General features: G+C 61.7%; 2 protein-coding genes across 2 annotated transcripts in view; one reads left to right on the forward strand and one right to left on the reverse strand.

The window, feature by feature from the left end:
* The window catches only part of KIAA2013, a 175877-nt gene that overhangs the window by 134709 nt on the left and 25192 nt on the right, over positions 1 to 15976 (forward strand). The gene's annotated exons all lie outside the window — the stretch shown is intronic.
* On the reverse strand, positions 41 to 15793 carry LOC311617485 (uncharacterized protein C1orf167; the record flags this gene model as incomplete). Its single annotated transcript, XM_084873828.1, has 16 exons — positions 41 to 1159; positions 1435 to 1570; positions 1764 to 1881; positions 2219 to 2318; positions 3760 to 4024; positions 4612 to 5025; positions 6261 to 6405; positions 6932 to 7140; positions 7854 to 7996; positions 8110 to 8263; positions 8896 to 9073; positions 9829 to 9944; positions 11631 to 11767; positions 12602 to 12797; positions 13530 to 14457; positions 15724 to 15793. 16 exons carry the CDS (start codon positions 15791 to 15793, stop codon positions 500 to 502), a joined length of 3969 nt encoding a protein of 1322 aa, XP_084729954.1. The 3' UTR covers positions 41 to 499.

Below are 15976 nucleotides of genomic sequence, written 5' to 3' on the forward strand. Positions count from 1 at the left end.
GTAAGCAAGGGTTTCTGTTTCCCTGGCTTAGTTGTCAGGCAGGACCTCCTCTTGCCAGCTGCTCTGCCCTCTGCGCAGCTGGCATCTGTCTGCCTGGCACTGCTTCCAGGAATCAGCCCTCAAGCTGCGCTGCCCAGGGTGGTGACTGGCAGGTGCATGTGGCTCTTTTCTGTCCCTGTCTCTGCCTGCCAGCTTAGTGGGGGGAAGAAGGAGAGGGGTGCGTCCAAAGAGCAGCCCCTCCACGTCCATCCATCTGTCCGTCCAGCCTCCTGGGCGCCAGAGAAGCAGCTGAGACCAAGGAGGGCAGTTTATTGTCATTCAAAGCTCCCAGGACCCCTTGCTGGGCCGAGCGCCCTGCGGCCTGCCAGTCTGCACTCCCGGGAAGGAGGAGGGGCGCGGTTCTGATCTTCTTTCCACGGCAACAAGTCCCAGCTGCAGCGGCCCCTGCTCCACCTCGAGTCCGCCCCTCACGGGGTGCCCCGTGGGCTCTGTGCCCACCTTACTCCAAGCTCTCGAGCTGCCGATGGTCCCTCCGCAGGCCCCTGGCTGCCAGATTCCGGTGCCACTTCTCAAAGGCCTGGCACAGGGAGGGGAAGGAGAGGTTCCCCAGCTCCCTCCGGCCTGGGCTGTCTGTGCCCAGCTCCTTCGGTCCCTTGGGAAATAGAGGTCCCTCCCTCTGCCCTAGGAGGGGCAGCAGCCAACCCTGCCCCGGCCAAATGCAGAGGCTCAGAATAGAGCTGCCCTGTGACCTGGGAGCTGTGCTCGGAGCACACATGGGACGGGAAGGGACGGGAAGGGACGACGCCTTGGCAGCCATGTGAGGGCAGCTGTGCCGCAGGCCAAGCTTGTTCCCAGTCTGCGTGCCAGGCGGGACTGGGCCGAGCACAGGGCTGCCAGCTAGGCCAAGGGCTCCAGATCCAAACAGTTTCTCTACCCAAACCGACCCTCCCCCGCAAGAGAAGGCGCCCTGGTGGCCCGCAGGGAGGCCCTGCAGCTCAGAGGCGCTGGTCTGGAAGAGCCTGCGGGGGCCGGGCCGCCCCACCCGTACCTGAGAAAGGACCCAGCCCTCAGCGCGTCGCTGTAACCGCCGAGCCACCCGCAGCTGCACGACCCGCCGCCGCCACGTGCGCCAGACCCACCTCAGCTGCCACTGCCTGAGCTGTGGGGACAGGGGAGCCCCGAGCTGGCCGGCTGCCGCCTCGGGCCTGCGCTCGCCTGGCCCCCGCCCCTCTGTGGCACAGGAGGAGGGTGCCGTAGGAGGGGTGTGAACAATGCAGATTCCCGGGCCTGTCCCAGGTTTCAGACTGAGTAGGTCCAGAGGCCACACTTTGAAAGACTTCATCCGGGCATTAGGGTTGAGAATAGCATGAGAAACTGGTGTGAGGCTGGGGGCGGGGGGGGGGGGGGAAGGGGGGAGGGGCCCTCCCCACTCACCAGCGACCGAGCCAGCTCCTCTGCCCCCTGAGCATCCACCCAGCATTGCCACGTCCCTGCCAGGCGCCTGGCCTGCTGGGAGCCCTGGAGCCGGCGGAGCAGTGCCTCAAGGTGCCAGCGCCGCAGGTATTTCCTCCTGGGGAGAGAGGCCAACGGTGGAGAGCATCATGACCCCCTTGACGGCCGGAGAAAGGGCTGAGCCAGGGGCCAAGGGCCGGCTCCTCCAGGAGCCTGTGGGGGTGAGCGCTGGCCAGAGTCCCAGCCCTGGCCACAGCTCAGGCACGCCCTTCCGCCCCCTCCCCACCCCACTTCTCCATGCAGTTGCTTACCCCAGCCAACTCTTGTCTCCCTGGCCTTCAGAGGGGCAGTCCCCTCCTGGTCCTGGAGGGGGCGGGCCCTGGGCCCTGGGTCCGGGCCACTGCATCCCGAGCTGGGCGGCACTGTGGCCTGGAAAGGGCAATGGAGGCAGAAAAGCCACCGTTCAGGAGGGCAGACTCCCCCTTAGCCCACCCCTAGAGGGGTGAGCGGCAAAAGGGACTGAGGGAAGCGTGTGCCCCGTGTCCACCCGAGCCTCGAAATGACAGGTAGGGCTGGCAGGGCAGATGTACTGTTTTCTGAAAATGGCTGAGATATTCCTGAAGGGGAAATGGATGGTGGACATACAGGTAAATGCATACAATGGATCTGCCAAGGAGCTCGGAGCTCATTTCCGGGCCCTTAAGGGCCGGTGACCAGTCACCCCTGCGCTTCGCACATCGTCCTTCCACAGGGCAGGTCTCCTTACTCTGAGCCCCGGACGTTTCTCTCCGCGTCCTCTGCCCACCGAGGCCGCGGTGCTGTGCTGGGCTGGGCAGCCGGGGTCCCTGTGGCCTGCAGCTGCGGGCCTATGAGAGCAGCCAGAGAGGAAAACCTGAGCCCAATGGGCGTGGCCCTGCTGGGCCCAGCTGGCTGATGGGATGCCCCTCTGCCCCTGACCCAGTACTGGGCCTCCTACCTGTGTGGGCACACGTGGGGTAGTGCATGGGACTGCACATTCTCCCTCGAACCCTGCCACGCTCTCCATTGGCTGGAGGCACAGGCAGCGGGTGGAGCAATCACAGCCAGAGCAGGTGTTCCTCTCCCACTTAAAGTGACAGTGACATCGCTTGCCTGAGGCCACCCCTCTCGGGAGTGGGCTGACTCAGCCTCGGCCCCCAGCTGCCGTTCCTGACCCCAGGCTCGCTCAGGGGCCCAGTGCCACCAGGAGGTGGGTAATACCCGCTCCTGTTGTTAGGTGAGAGTTGCCTGTGTGTGTGTGTGTGTGTGTGTGTGTGTGTGTGTGGTAGAAAGAAGGGGCTGGAATTCAGCACCCCGTTAACATTCCCAGCTCTGACTTCTAGCTTCTGCCAGCCTCCGTTTCTCCCCCAGTAAGGGGGTGCCTGCCTGCCTGCCTTCGCTGCCAGGAATGGGTGTGCGTGTTTATAAACATACTCCGAAAATAGAATTGTCTGGAACACAGAACTAGAAATAAAATACCCTGAGCCCCCACAATCTGCTGTGGCCACAGTCCCACATAGAGAATGTGGATTCTGCAAATAGCCAATGCCAGTTCCTTTCCATCCCATTAAAAAAACATTTGGCCTCTCCTCTCAGACTCGTCTCAAGTCTATTAGCCACTTCCCGGCATTCTGACCCAGAATTCCTGGTGATGCCAGTTCATCTGCAGGACACTGGCCTTGCCGGTAACTCTGGGCTGTGCCTCCCACAATGACACAGCCCTGGCTGCCACACGGTGCCACTTCTGTGCCCAGCTGCCGGGGCAGCCTCCTCCCGCCTGCAGGCCCTCAAGCTTTTGCCACCATTTGCTCGTCTCAGAACTAACTGCTTCTGATTGGAGGACATCTGGCCGCTGTCTTTGGGCAGAGAATATCATGAAAGAAAACTTTCTCATTTACATCTTCTGACTTTTCTATAATGAGCATGTCTCATTTTTTCAATCAGAAAAAGAACAACAAAGAAGTGCCACTGTCCCCATACTTCTGTCTTGATGCTACGCTGCATCACGACGTATATTGACTGTGGCTGCCTGAGGCTGTGACCCAGCCCTCATCTTCGCAGCAGGCCTGAGCTGGGCTGGCACTCAGCAGGTGCCCAGGAGATGTTTGCTGATGTACCGGGGTTGGCTTCCAGAGCCAGGAGGCTGGCTAAGGGCTGGGAGGGCGGTGTCCACAGGCTGCTGGCCCTGGGGAAGCATCCAACCAGGCGTGCCTCCAGGGGCTGAAACAAGCCGATTCTGAAGCCACTGGCCTTCCGGTCATTTTGAACTCTACCTGGGCCACACCTCACCTGCTTCCACGGAGCTGCAGTGTCCATAAGCGCCAGGAGGCGCCCTCTGCCGGCCAGCCCCTGCCAGTGCGCGAGGTCGGCCCTAGGCCTGGGAAGGGCTGTGCTAGTCTCCTGAGCCTCCACCTGAGGTTCCAGCCACACACTGAGCAGCTCTGTCCGCCACTGGGTCCACAGGAGCTGCCTGTGCCCAACCAGCTGGAACTGGGTGATGGTGACCCGCTGGACACGACCCCGGGCAGCAGATTGGGCCCAGGCCTCTAGGACCCTGGGGGGTAGAGGAAGGAGTCCATACTGAAGGCCATCAGCTCCAGACTGGCTTTATGGCAGCTCAGGGGGCCTCCCCTGCCAGTCCCCTGTGATAGGGGACCTCCAGGCAAAGTCCTGCTCCCCCCCCCCGCCACCCCATTCTGCTGGAGCAAACGGGTTTAATGGGCACCGAGAGCAGCAGAATATCACACAACAGGGGCAAGCATCCTGCTCAGAGGAAGGACAGCCCTGCCGGTCACACTGCCTCCCCTGTCCTCACAAGAACAGGTTCACGGAGCACCTGCTATGCTGTGTCTGGCCCTGCGCTGAATGTTTACATTCCCTATCTCTAATCTCTTGGCCTCCCTGCAGAGCAGTTCTGTTATCTGTCTCTGACCTTTAAAGTGAGGCCTGCCCCAGAAGGGTCACACAGCCGGGCAGTGCAGGGCTGGGCTGGGCTCTGACCCCGGACCAGCTGCAATGACCAGGATCGCCTCTCCCTGGCAGCCCCAGCCTCCCAGGCCCTGGCACCAGCCGCCAAACACCCTCTCCCCTGCCCCCCAACCAACTCCAGGCCCCGCATCCAGGAAGGCCCTGGGCATCCACCTGGCGCTCAGCTTCCGGGCAGCGTGGGCTCGGCTGAGCTGGTGTAGGCGGGACTCCTGCACCCACAGAGCCCAGCACAGGGCCAGCTGGGTCTGGGCCCGAGCTCTGTCTTCTGCCTGCTGGCGGGCCCCACGGCGCTGGTCCTGGGCCACTCGCCATGCCGTAAAGGCCTGCCGGGCCCGGGCCCTCCTCAGCTGCCCGTCTGCCCAGACCCCCTGCACGTGGCTCCTCCAGAGAGCGACGCAGGCCCGGGCCACGCGATGCTCCCGCACCCGGGCTGCGGCCACTCGAGCTTCCTGCCACGTGGCAAACGCGGCTCCCAGTGCCCGTCTGCTCAGACCAGCCTGGAAGGCTCGACCCCGGGCCCGGAGCATGCCTGCGTCTCTCGCAGACCCACGCCAGGCCTGGAAATGCCTGCAAAACAGGGGTAGACGGCCCAGCTGCTATCAGTGACAAGTCCCATTTATTCAAAATGCACCTGCACCACCCCCCACCCCCCACCCCTAAGTCTTAGCAAAGTCTTACAGGTTCCACACGGTTTCATACACAGCCCTGTGCCTTAAAAATGTAGGGATAGATGTGTAACGGGGAAAGTGCCGGCTTCCATTCAGGGCCTTGGGACGCACACACTTGGGGCGGGAAATGGGGGAGGCGGGGTAGATGCTGCCCAGGAGCCTGAGGGAGCCCAGCAGCTGTGGTTCAAGTCCCAGATCCCCTGGGACAGTCTCCCCTGCCTCCTCTCACAAGCCCGCTCCAGGGCAGGAGTCAGTGAGGAGAGCACGGCCCCCCGCTCTGAGGGCCTGAAACACGGGCACGGCCTTCAGATGGGAAAGGGGGCCGGTGCCTGCAGCCTGTGTTACTGGCCGTGGGGACACTGAGCAATGGCGAGCTTGTCACCACCCCGCGGGCATCGCCTGTGCCCTCTGCTCTTCAGCGGCATTCATGAACCACGTGCATGTTTTACTAGAGCCGTGGTCGGCAAACTGCGGCTTGCGAGCCACATGCGGCTCTTTGGCCCCTTGAGTGTGGCTCTTCCACAAAATGCCACGGCCTGGGCGAGTCTATTTTGAAGAAGCGGCTTTAGAAGAAGTTTAAGTTTAAAAAATGTGACTCTCAAAAGACGTTTCAATCGTTGTACTGTTGATATTTGGCTCTGTTGGCTAATGAGTTTGCCGACCACTGGGCTAGAGCATCTCTATTTAGGGTGCCAGCCCCTCTTGTTGGCCCCGGTGTACAGAGTCCTGAGCTGACCCCCCAAACACCAATGGTGGTGGAGCGGGGACACCGATGGTGGGAGAGGTCTGAGGAGCTCATCCCTCCATCTCAGCCGTCACCTCCAAACCCAAGGACCGACCCAGCCCGGAGGGTGAGGGGACGTGGGATGAGGGGCCTGCCGTCCCGCCTCCCGCACAAAGCGGGTAGTGAAGGGTGGTGGTCATGGCTCTACGGCTCCAGGCTGGGGTCTCCCTTCACCCCCACCCCCACCCTCACCCTACCCCTACCCCTTCCCCTGTTTCCCAGGTCCCAGGCCTCCAGCCTGGACTCCCTTAGAGCTGCAGGGGCCACCCAGCCTCCCATCCCCCAGGCTCTCTCCCTGCTCCTCCCGGGGTGGGGATGACCCTCTGCCTCCCGCTGCCAGGCCCACCCACCTCTGCAGGGTGAGCCGCTCTGGCCTGGCTGTCCTGTGCCTCTGACAAGCTGCCGCCTGCTGCCAGCTCTGGAACATGGCCCTGCACAGGCCCTGCCGGCGCAGCTGCGCCCACCCCTGGTACCGGTCACGCAGGCACCGCTGCCCTGTGGCCAGAGGGATGCTGAAGTGGCCCTGGGTGCTCATCCTGGCCTTGCCCCTGGGCCCTGGGTGCCCACCCTGGCCTCATCCCTGGGCCCTGGGTGCTCACCCTGGCCTCACCCCCGGGCCCTGGGTGCCCACCCTGGCCTCATCCCTGGGCCCTGGGTGACCGTGGGCCCTCTGCCCTCTACCCAAGCGGGAGCAGAGAGGCCACCCTAGCTGTCTGGCTTGAAATGCTTTGGTGACAGAAGTCCTGCTGCTGACCGAGCCAACCCAACTCAGGGAGTTGTTTGTTTGTTTTTTTTAAATTTCTTGGCAATGCTTAGGAATCCCAAGAATGTCATGAACATCTCGATTCCCAGCTTCTCTTTAAAAAACGAGGTCTACAGCACTGGGCAGCCTTCCCGATCCTGGGCATGCCCTGTGGGGTCCCCCTGTTGGACTCTGCTGGAGGATACGGACTCCCAGGTCTCCCTGGTGGGCCCCGGCCCTCCCTCCTTCACCTTGGGCCCAGCCCAGGCCCCCACACACTCTGCCAGGAGGAGCGCCAGAGCTGCAGGGCGTCCCGCATCCGTCTGCGGCCCTGCTCCCGGGCCCACCGCTCTGCCTGCTGCCGCCGCGCCAGCCGCCGCCGCCACAGGCCCAGCGCGGCCCTGCAGCTCCGATCCCAGGCCCGGCGGGCAGCCAGCTTCCTCTGGGCCCCTCGGGCCACCGACCAGCGGCTCCAGCCGAGGAGGACACTGGGGAGGGAGGGTCCACCTGAGGATGGTCACCGCCGCCGGGGCCCGCCCAGCCCACTCTCCCCGCAGCAGCAGGCGGGGCTCGGGGCGACTCTCTCCCCGTTCCCATCTTGGGGGAGAGTCGTTGCTGGGGGGTCACAATGACAGGTGGTGGGGACAAGAGGGGACCCCAGTCCTCCAAAGCCAGGTCTGTACCAGCCTCCAGTGCTAAACCTCGCCAGGAATGGAGTGCTTGCTCTGTGCCAGGCACTGTGCTGGGGGCGGGGCATGTGCCCTACCTCCTTGATGCCCACTGAAGGGAGTACTATTATTACCCCCCTACAAATGGGGAGGTGGAGGCACAGAGAGGTTAAGCACATTGCCCAAGATCACACAGCCAGCGAGGGATTAGAACTCGGGCAGATTAACTCTTAAGCACCGTGCTAGAATGAATGAATGAATGAATGAGTGAGCCACGGCTGTGAAATCTCTGAAGTGATAGCTTTGATGAGTAACCCTCCCTCCCCCAAACTCTGCATACACCTCTCAGCAGGGCAGGAAGGCAGGAGGAGCTGAGAGGAGCTGAGACTGGGGCATGACAGGGTTGCCCTCTGGGATGGGGGGGCGGGCGCGCTGCGGTGAAGGCCCAGGGCCGAGGGGGAGGGGCCTCAGGAAACAGTAAATTCAGAGAGGAGTGGGAGGCCCGGCTCGCTGGCCTGGGGCAGGGTCCCTACCGCCTCTGAAGGGTGTGCCGGTGCCACCTCGCCGCAGCCCGGGACTGCCGAGCCCGCACCCGCCAGAGCCGGAGGCACCGCGCCTGCTGCCGCCGCCCAGCTGCCCGCAGAAGCAGCTCCGGGAGGGCAGGAGCCCTGGATGTCTGGGGGAGGGGTGTGGACTCCTGGGTGTCCGGCCCCTGCCCATCCCCATCCCCACCCTCTCCTCCCCCGTGTCCCCCACCTGCCCTGGCTCATCCCGGCGTCCGCCACTCACCTCCTCCGGGGGGCTTCGGGGGGTGCTGCCCGGCAGTCCTGAGGCCGAGATAGTCCTGGCTCCGGCCGACCGGTGACCTGGTCCCCAGGCCCTCAAGCGCCATGCCCTCAGGATGCGCCTTAGCCTCTGTCGCTGCACGGCCTGGGAGAAGGAACTACCGCACAGGGCAGGTGAGCCCCGGGCCCCAGCCTCCTCCCCCGGCTGCCCCAGCCAGGCCCCTGGAAAGAGCCAGGCTGGAAGGTGCTGCCACGGGCACCCTGCCTCCCAAACCAGCCACACACCGGACCGCTGGGGTTCCTCTGAAAACACGGACGCCCGGGTCCCTCCCCAGAGGTCCCCACCCACTGGCCTGGGTACGACAGGGCTTCCTGACTTTTCCTAAGTTCCCAGGTGATGCTCCTGAGCAGCTAAAGCCAACAGCCTGCCCACCGGTGCGGGTCACCTGGCTGGTCCTTGACATGTTCCCGGAAGGGTGGGGGCCGTGCGGTGGGTAAGGGATGGGACTGGGCCCAGGTCCAGGGACCCCAGCCTCCAGGGGCCTCAGGCATAACCACACCAGTGCCTCTACTTCCCCTGAGGCCTGGGGGAGCGTTTCCTCAAACCCCAATAGCTGCAGACTGTGGACCCACAGTCTCGGGCCACGGGTCAATGGCAGCTGCTTTCATTTCTCTCTCATCTTTGTCTCAAGACGAAGAGGAGGCAAGAACGCAAAGGGCACCTCCCAGCTGCATCCCACCGGCTGCCTCAGGGGAGGCGGCGCCCCTCCCACGGCCCCCTTCTGCCTACCTGCGGAGCCAGGCCCTCTGATGCGGGGGCACCGAGGGGGGCGCCCAGGCTGTCTCTGCGGCAGGAGAGCGCCGGGCCTGGGGTCGCCTCCCCGTGCTCTGAGTCCTCAGCGCGGCCCCGGAGGCCTCTCCCTGGCCCTTCTCCTCCGGCCGGGCCCGCTCCTCCTCCTGGAGGAAGACTGTAAAGGGAGGGGTGGGAGAGGGAGTGAGCAGAGGGGGGGACCGGGGCCAGGGGGGCCACTGACACCGGGACACCTGGGTGGCCTCCGGCCAGTGGCTCCTCCTCTCTGGGCTTGCCCCCCTGTGAGGGAGTGATGTCTACTCCAGTGTTTCCCAACCTTCTCTCATGATGAGAATCACCTGGTGGAGTTGTTAAAACACAGATTCCTGAATCCCAACTAAGAAGGGCTAAACTAGAATTTTTGAGAACATATAGGTAAAATTGCATACCTAACTTAGTGCTCTGTATATAACATCTGTCTTAGAGCACTAGTTAAGTATACAATTTTACCTATATGTTCCCAAAAATTCTAGTTTAGCACTTCTTAGTTGGGATTCAGGAATCTGTGTTTTAACAACTCCACCAGGTGATTCTCATCATGAGAGAAGGTTGGGAAACACTGGTCTAAGGGACTGTCCAGGCCTAACGCTCAAGCTTCTGCTGGGCCCGTGCCAGCGTCAGTGGCACACAGATATCACGGTGTGCCTTCCAGCTAGTCACTTAATTTCTCCGTGCCTCAGTCTTCCCATCAGTGAAATGGGCACAACACCTCGCCGAGGTCACCACGGGGCTCAAATGAGATCGCGTCTGGGAAGTTGCCAGAGTAGGTGCTCAGTGAACACTCGTCCTCTCAGGACCCCCTGCCCTGCCCTGCATGGGGACTCAGTCCTGCCCACCTCCATCTGCTCTGCTTTCCCAGCACCCACATCTCACCAGCCAGCCGTTGCAGGGCCTGCAGGATCTGGACCCTCCCGTCTCCTCCATCTGGTCTCGGCCCGGAACATGGTGGAACTGGCTGGGCTCCTGCCTCCTCCCTCAGGCTTCCTGGGCTGAGAGTGAAGTTGCCCAGAGAGAAACTGATGCCCAGGGCCCAGGAGCACAGGGCGTTGAGCCCCCTGCTGTTCTCTCCGGGAAGTGCAGGTGTCCCTGACCACACAGGGACTTGGGGAGGGGGCTCTGCTTTTGCTTCACTCTCCTCCATACTATTTGGATTTTTCATAACAGACGTGTATTAAATGGATATTATTTAAATAATTATTTTAAACACATTTTTAAACTTAAAAATTAGAACAAAAACAATACATCACAGTAGTGGAAAATTGAGGAAATGAAGAAAAAAAATAGCCAACCTAATCTGTTTCAGAGATAAGCACTATTTGCATTTTATTTTTCTGGAGGTTGGGGTTACCATCTTAACGGTTTTTTGTTGTTGTGAATCCTCACCCCAGGATATTTTTCCGTTGACTTTTAGAGTGGAAGGGAGGGGGAGAGACAGAGAATAACATCGATGTGAGAGAGACACATCAATTGGTTGCCTCCCACATGTGCTCTGAGGGGCCTGCAACCGAGGCGGTTACACTTGATCAGATCGAACCCGGGACCCTTTAGTCCTCGGGCTGACACTCTATCCACTGAGCCAAATCGGCGAGGGCCATCTGAACCACTGTTAAGAGGACAGTTCAGCCGAAACCGGTTTGGCTCAGTGGTAGAGCGTCAGTCTGCGGACTGAAGGGTTCCAGGTTGGATTCCGGTCAAGGGCATGTACATTGGTTGCAGGTACATCCCCGGTGGGGGGTGTGCAGGAGGCAGATGTTTCTCTCATCGACATTTCTGGCTCTCTATCTCCCTTCCTCTCTGCAAAAAATCAATAAAATATAAAAAAAAAACACAAGTGGACAGTTCAGTAGTGTTAAGTCCATTCACATTACTATGCAACATTTTAGGTTTTTTTTTTCCCCCTTCTGGTCTTTTCTTAGGCACTGTTTAGGTGCATAGAAAAAATATCCTAGATACTATTTATTTCTTTTTCTTTTTTATTTAACATTGTCATAACCATTTTTCCTACACACAGCCCTAGCTGGTTTGGCTCAGTGGATAGAGCATCGACCTGCAAACTGAAAGGTCCCAGGTTTGATTCCGGTCAAGGGCACATGCCTGGGTTGCTGGCTTTGATCCCCACGGGGGGACTTGCAGGAGGCAGCCAACCCATGATTCTCTCTCATCATGGATGTTTCTATCTCTCTCTCCCTCTTCCTTCCTCTCTGAAATCAATAAAATTTAAAAAATTCTACCCACGTATCCATAATAATACTTGCAGGAATGGGGATCCTTGGGGAGGGGGATGGAATTTCCAACTATATTGGATATATGTTTTCAAATCAAGCATGCATGACTGTCATGATTTAGAAATAGAAATTAAAGGCATTGAAAAGAAAAATAAAGGAAAATAGAGTGGGGAGGAAAATTTTAAATCTTCATCCATCGCATGCTGAATGGTTGCCAGTCATCATTCAGTTAAATGAGAATTGTCTCACGCGCTGGGCTCTGAGGCCGTTTCAAAGCTTTCACAAGGATAAACAACGCTGAGATGGACATCTGTCTGCACAAATCCTTGTCCATGTCTGCTGGTTGTATTCTCATTCTCTCGTTGGGAGAGGAACTTGGGGACGGGGAGGGAGGCTACCAGCACTGCCCAGCCACCCTGACCCACCCGGGGTGTCCCCACCCCCCATTACCTGCTTCTCTGGGTGGGGTCCTCCACCGGCTTCCTTCCCGAGGGACCTGGGGGCTGGCCTCCCCCAGAGGGTGGGGATCCTGGGCCAGCCTGGATGTGGGGTTGCCCTTGGGTCTGCTGCCGAGCCAGGTTTCTCCACTGGAATGGCGGGAGGGGGGGGGGGGGGAAGGGCATTGGCTGCAGCCTCCAGTGTTCTCTGAGAGGGAGCACCAGGCAGGGGCAGGGACAGGGGCAGGGGCCTAATGCTTCTATCAGACTCCACAGCCTATGCGCTAACCACTAGACAGCCCTGCCTCCTTGGAAATGCATGAATGAACGGAGAGAGGGAGCCCCGGGGCAGGGCTCTCCTTGGGAGACCGAACTTGGGGCTGGGTCCCCCCACAGCACCCCTTTCCCAAGGAGGGAAGACACAGGGGCGCCCTCCCCGGCCCGGCCTGCAGACCACTAGAGAAACACAGCACTCTGACAGTGTGGGGTAGAGGGCGAGCTGTGTGCTGGGCAGAGAGCCGAGCCCCTTTGTTCACTTAACCTCACCACAGCCCTGAGGCTTATGGTCAATTATCGTCCCATTTTAGAGATAGAAGACCAAGGCACAGGGAGGTTAGGAAACATGCCCACAGTCGCACAGACAGAAAGTGTGGAAGAAAGAAAGAAAGAGAGAGAGAGAGAGAGAGAGAGAGAGAGAGAGAGAGAGAGAGAGAGAAAGAAAGAGAAAAAAAGAAAGAGAAAGAAAGAAAAAGAAAGAAAAGAAAGAAAGAGAAAGAAAGAAAAGAAAGAAAGAGAAAGAAAGACAGACAGACAGACAGCAGTGGAGGCAGGCTATGAGCGGAGGCACAGCTGGTTCAGGCGTCGGCTGACAGCTGTGCGCGCTCCTGGGGGTCCCTCGGAAGGTAGAAGCCGAGCCCCGGAAGAGCCTCCTCCCGCACACCGGCTTTTCATCCCCTCCCCTCCACCCAACCGGCGTGCCCGGACCTTTTGGAAGCTCTGGGCCAGCAGGGCGCTCCTGCGGCGGCCGCACGCCACCTCCAGGCGGGCCTCCCGGAGTCGCAGTGCCCAGCGCGGAGCCTGCGGACCCCCGGGCAGCAGCCGCCAGCCGCCCAGGGCCACGGCCTGCCGCCTCCGCACCAGGCGCTGCCACGCCCCGAACCATCTGGACAGCAGCTGCCGGCTGGGGATGGACAGGCTGGTCAGGGGTGGGCCCCAGCCCCAGGGCCAGCAGAAAGGGCCTCCCCCATTGACGGCTTGGAAATCTCAGACAAGAACGCGCTGGAGGGGCAGTGACAAATCCCGGGAGCTGCTGTCCGCCCCTTCCCTGGGGGCCCGGAGGCCCCTGCCCTCCCCAGCGGAACGGTGTGAAAGCCCCTCCCCCTAATTCCCGAGTGGCTCCGCCATCAGGGCCAATCGCTATGAGGCCCCAGTGTCCGTTCGCCCAGGCAGAAGGGAGAGGAGCTGTCCCAGCCCAGCTGTGGCCTCACCGGGCCCTCTCCGCCCTCTCCGACTCCAGGTTCACAGGATTTCCAGCTTTGTTCTTGGAAAACAAAGCACAAGGCAGCTCTCAGGCCCAAAGCAAACGGGACAGACACCCCTGCCCAGCCTGCCCCAAGGCCTCCCTTTCTGATGAATGGCCCCCAGGAGCCCCCCAAAATCCTGCTCCCACACTGCTCTGGCCTCTACCTGCGGCTCTAGTGGCTGGGCCGAGGCCCGCGGATAGGAAGCGGCCTCTCTTCCTCCCCCGCTGCCCTGCTCCCTCGGAGCCTTCTCCCCTCCTTCCTGCCCGGGAGGGCACCCCAGGCTGCTCTGGAGAACCTGGGGGACCAGTCTGGCCTCTCTGCTGCCCACCTCTTGAGGGAGCAGGGGGTCCCCCGTCTGCCCCCTGCTGCATGCAGGCCTCTTTCCTCGCCTTGGGGGGTAGGCAGGAAGGACCCCCGGCACGGGGTCAAGGAAGCCCCCAGCCAGCACTTCCAAAGCGGTCTGCGGTGGGGACGCGGGCTGGCTGCTGGCCTGAGAGCCGGGGAGCCCAGCCTGGACCCCCGGGGTCTCTGGGGGACTCCCGGCTCCCCTGAGATCTCGGGGGAGTATTTTTCTCTGGTCCCAGAAAGCGAGAACAGGCTGGGGGCCAGCAGGGCGGGCCTGGCCACCGCTGCTCCAGGGCTCCAGCCGGGAGGTGGCAGCCTGGGGTGGGGCCCGAGCCGGGCTCTTGGTGGGGACAGCCAGGTCGTCCAGGGTGAGGGGCTCCCCCGTGAACCTGGAGGTCCAGGTGCCCAGGCCACCCCAGGATCCGGGGCCTGGCTGTGTGTGCCCGTCAGTGGAGGCACAGCGCAGGGTGGGCCTGAAGCGAGGGCAGGGAGCGTCTATGGCCAGAAGCCAGGACGGCTTCAGGATGGAGGGTGGTTGAGCCTGTGGCCCTGGGGGCTGGGGGCCTCCCTGAGACACCCCATGAGGCCAGAAGCTTTCCTGGGGCTCCGACCCGGGGTGGGGGCTGCGGAGACTCCCACACCCGGCCGGGGCGGCCTCCCGGGCGCTCAGGTTGCTCTGCTGGACAGCGGACGCCCGCGCCCCCCGCAGGGGGAGGGCTCCCAGCGGCTGGAGGTTGCTCTGCTGCTGGAACCTTGAGTTGACCAGCCGGCCGGCCGTGTCCTTCAGGGCAAGGCCCAGGCGGGGCCTAGGGCTGGCCAGGTTGGTCTGGACGTGGCAGGGCTCCTGGCGAAGGGCTGCCCTCGGCGAGGGGGTGGTGGCAGGCTCTCCTCTCTCAGCCGGGCCCCTGGGCGCCCACGGGCCACGTCCACTGCCCAGGACGACACCCAGGCTCTTTGGGAGTCTCCGTTGCCCTAAAGAGAGTAGAGACAGTCATGCCCTGGGCGGGCCATGCAGTGTTCAGGGCTCGGGTGGGACGGGTGGGGGAGGGTCAGGCCTGAGAGCCGGGAGGGACAGGGTCCCAGGCAGGAGACAGCCGGGACTGCAGAGGTGCCAGCTCTGCAGACAACGGGCAGTGCCTGGGCGTCTCAGTGACATGATCTGACCGTGCCTGGCTGATTGGAGCAGGGACGGGGCAGGGGCAGAGGCACGGAGGGCAGAGGGAGGCTGGGGGACAGGGGGCTGCGGAGGGGGAGACAACCAGGTCTGGGGAGGCAGGGAAGGTGGAGAGAAGGCAGATTCAGATCCGCTGTGGAGGCTTAGAGGAGCGAAGCAAAGGGGAGAGGGAAGGACAGCCCCTGATTTCCAGCTTGAGCCAAGAAGTGATGGGGGTGGGGGAAGTAGACACAGCTGAAGGTGAAAGCAAGACCCAGCATATCAAGCAGCTGAAGGCTGCTCTGGGGATCCTGGGGTGGGGCTCAGAGCCCTCCTCCCGACTGCCCCAGCCCTCACGGCCTGGCGCTGGTGCGATGCCTAGGAAGGCAGGCGAGTATATTGTGGGCCATAAAACTGTGCAGAGCAGAAACCGGTTTGGCTCAGTGGATAGAGCATCATTCTGCGGACTGAAAGGTCCCAGGTTCAATTCTGGTTAAGGGCATGTACCTTGGTTAAGGGCACATCCCCAGGGGGTATGCAGGAGGCAGCTGATCGATGTTTCTATCTCTCTTCCTCTTTGTAAAAAATCATTTAAATGTATATATATATATATTTTTAAAAAGTGTGTAGCTAGGAGCCTCAGAGAGGGTGAGCCACTTGCTCACAGTCACACAGCCAGAACAGAGAAACTGGCACGCGAGTCAGAATCTGAACTTGTCCTTGGGTGGCTCCCACCCGTGGCTGCAGGGCTCCGTGGCCTCAGGAAGCCCCAGGCACCTGAACTCGGATGTTTCCCAGCCCCTCCTCCCCCCTGGCACCCACCTACCTGTGGGAGCCCCTTTTCAGCCAGGGAACGGCCAGGCCTACTGGGGTCCACCCTTCTTCTGACCCCCCTCCCCACCTTCCTGACCCTCCCTCGGACCCCAGGCAGGGAAGGCCGCGTCCTGGCCCCGCTGGCCCCATCCAGCTAATCCCGGGAATTGTGGAGGCTCCGAGCAGGCCTGTCTGGGAAAGGAGCTCTGGGCCACGACCTCGAGGGGACCCTGAGCCTGCCACCTCCCAGCCCAGACCCACAAGCCTCTTGCCTGGCCTCCGGGGGGTCGCAGGCCGGGGGGACACATTCTCCTTCTGGCTGGCGGCGGGTCTCAGCTCCATGGGCTCAGGGCCCAGCCAGGTGGCAGTGGTGTCGCTGCTCCAGACGAGATCTGAGGGACGAGGACGGGGTGCCCTGGCTCCCACCAGGCCACCCCGCAGCCCTGGGCCACAGCCCGCCCTTCCCTGGCACCCCTGGCTGCCCTCCGGCCCGGCCCCAGCTGCCCTGCTCAGGCCCCGTGGGGT

The sequence above is a fragment of the Pipistrellus hanaki genome (genome assembly GCF_964339955.1).
Source record: "Pipistrellus hanaki genome assembly, chromosome: 2".
NCBI classification, from domain to species: Eukaryota; Metazoa; Chordata; class Mammalia; order Chiroptera; family Vespertilionidae; genus Pipistrellus; species Pipistrellus hanaki.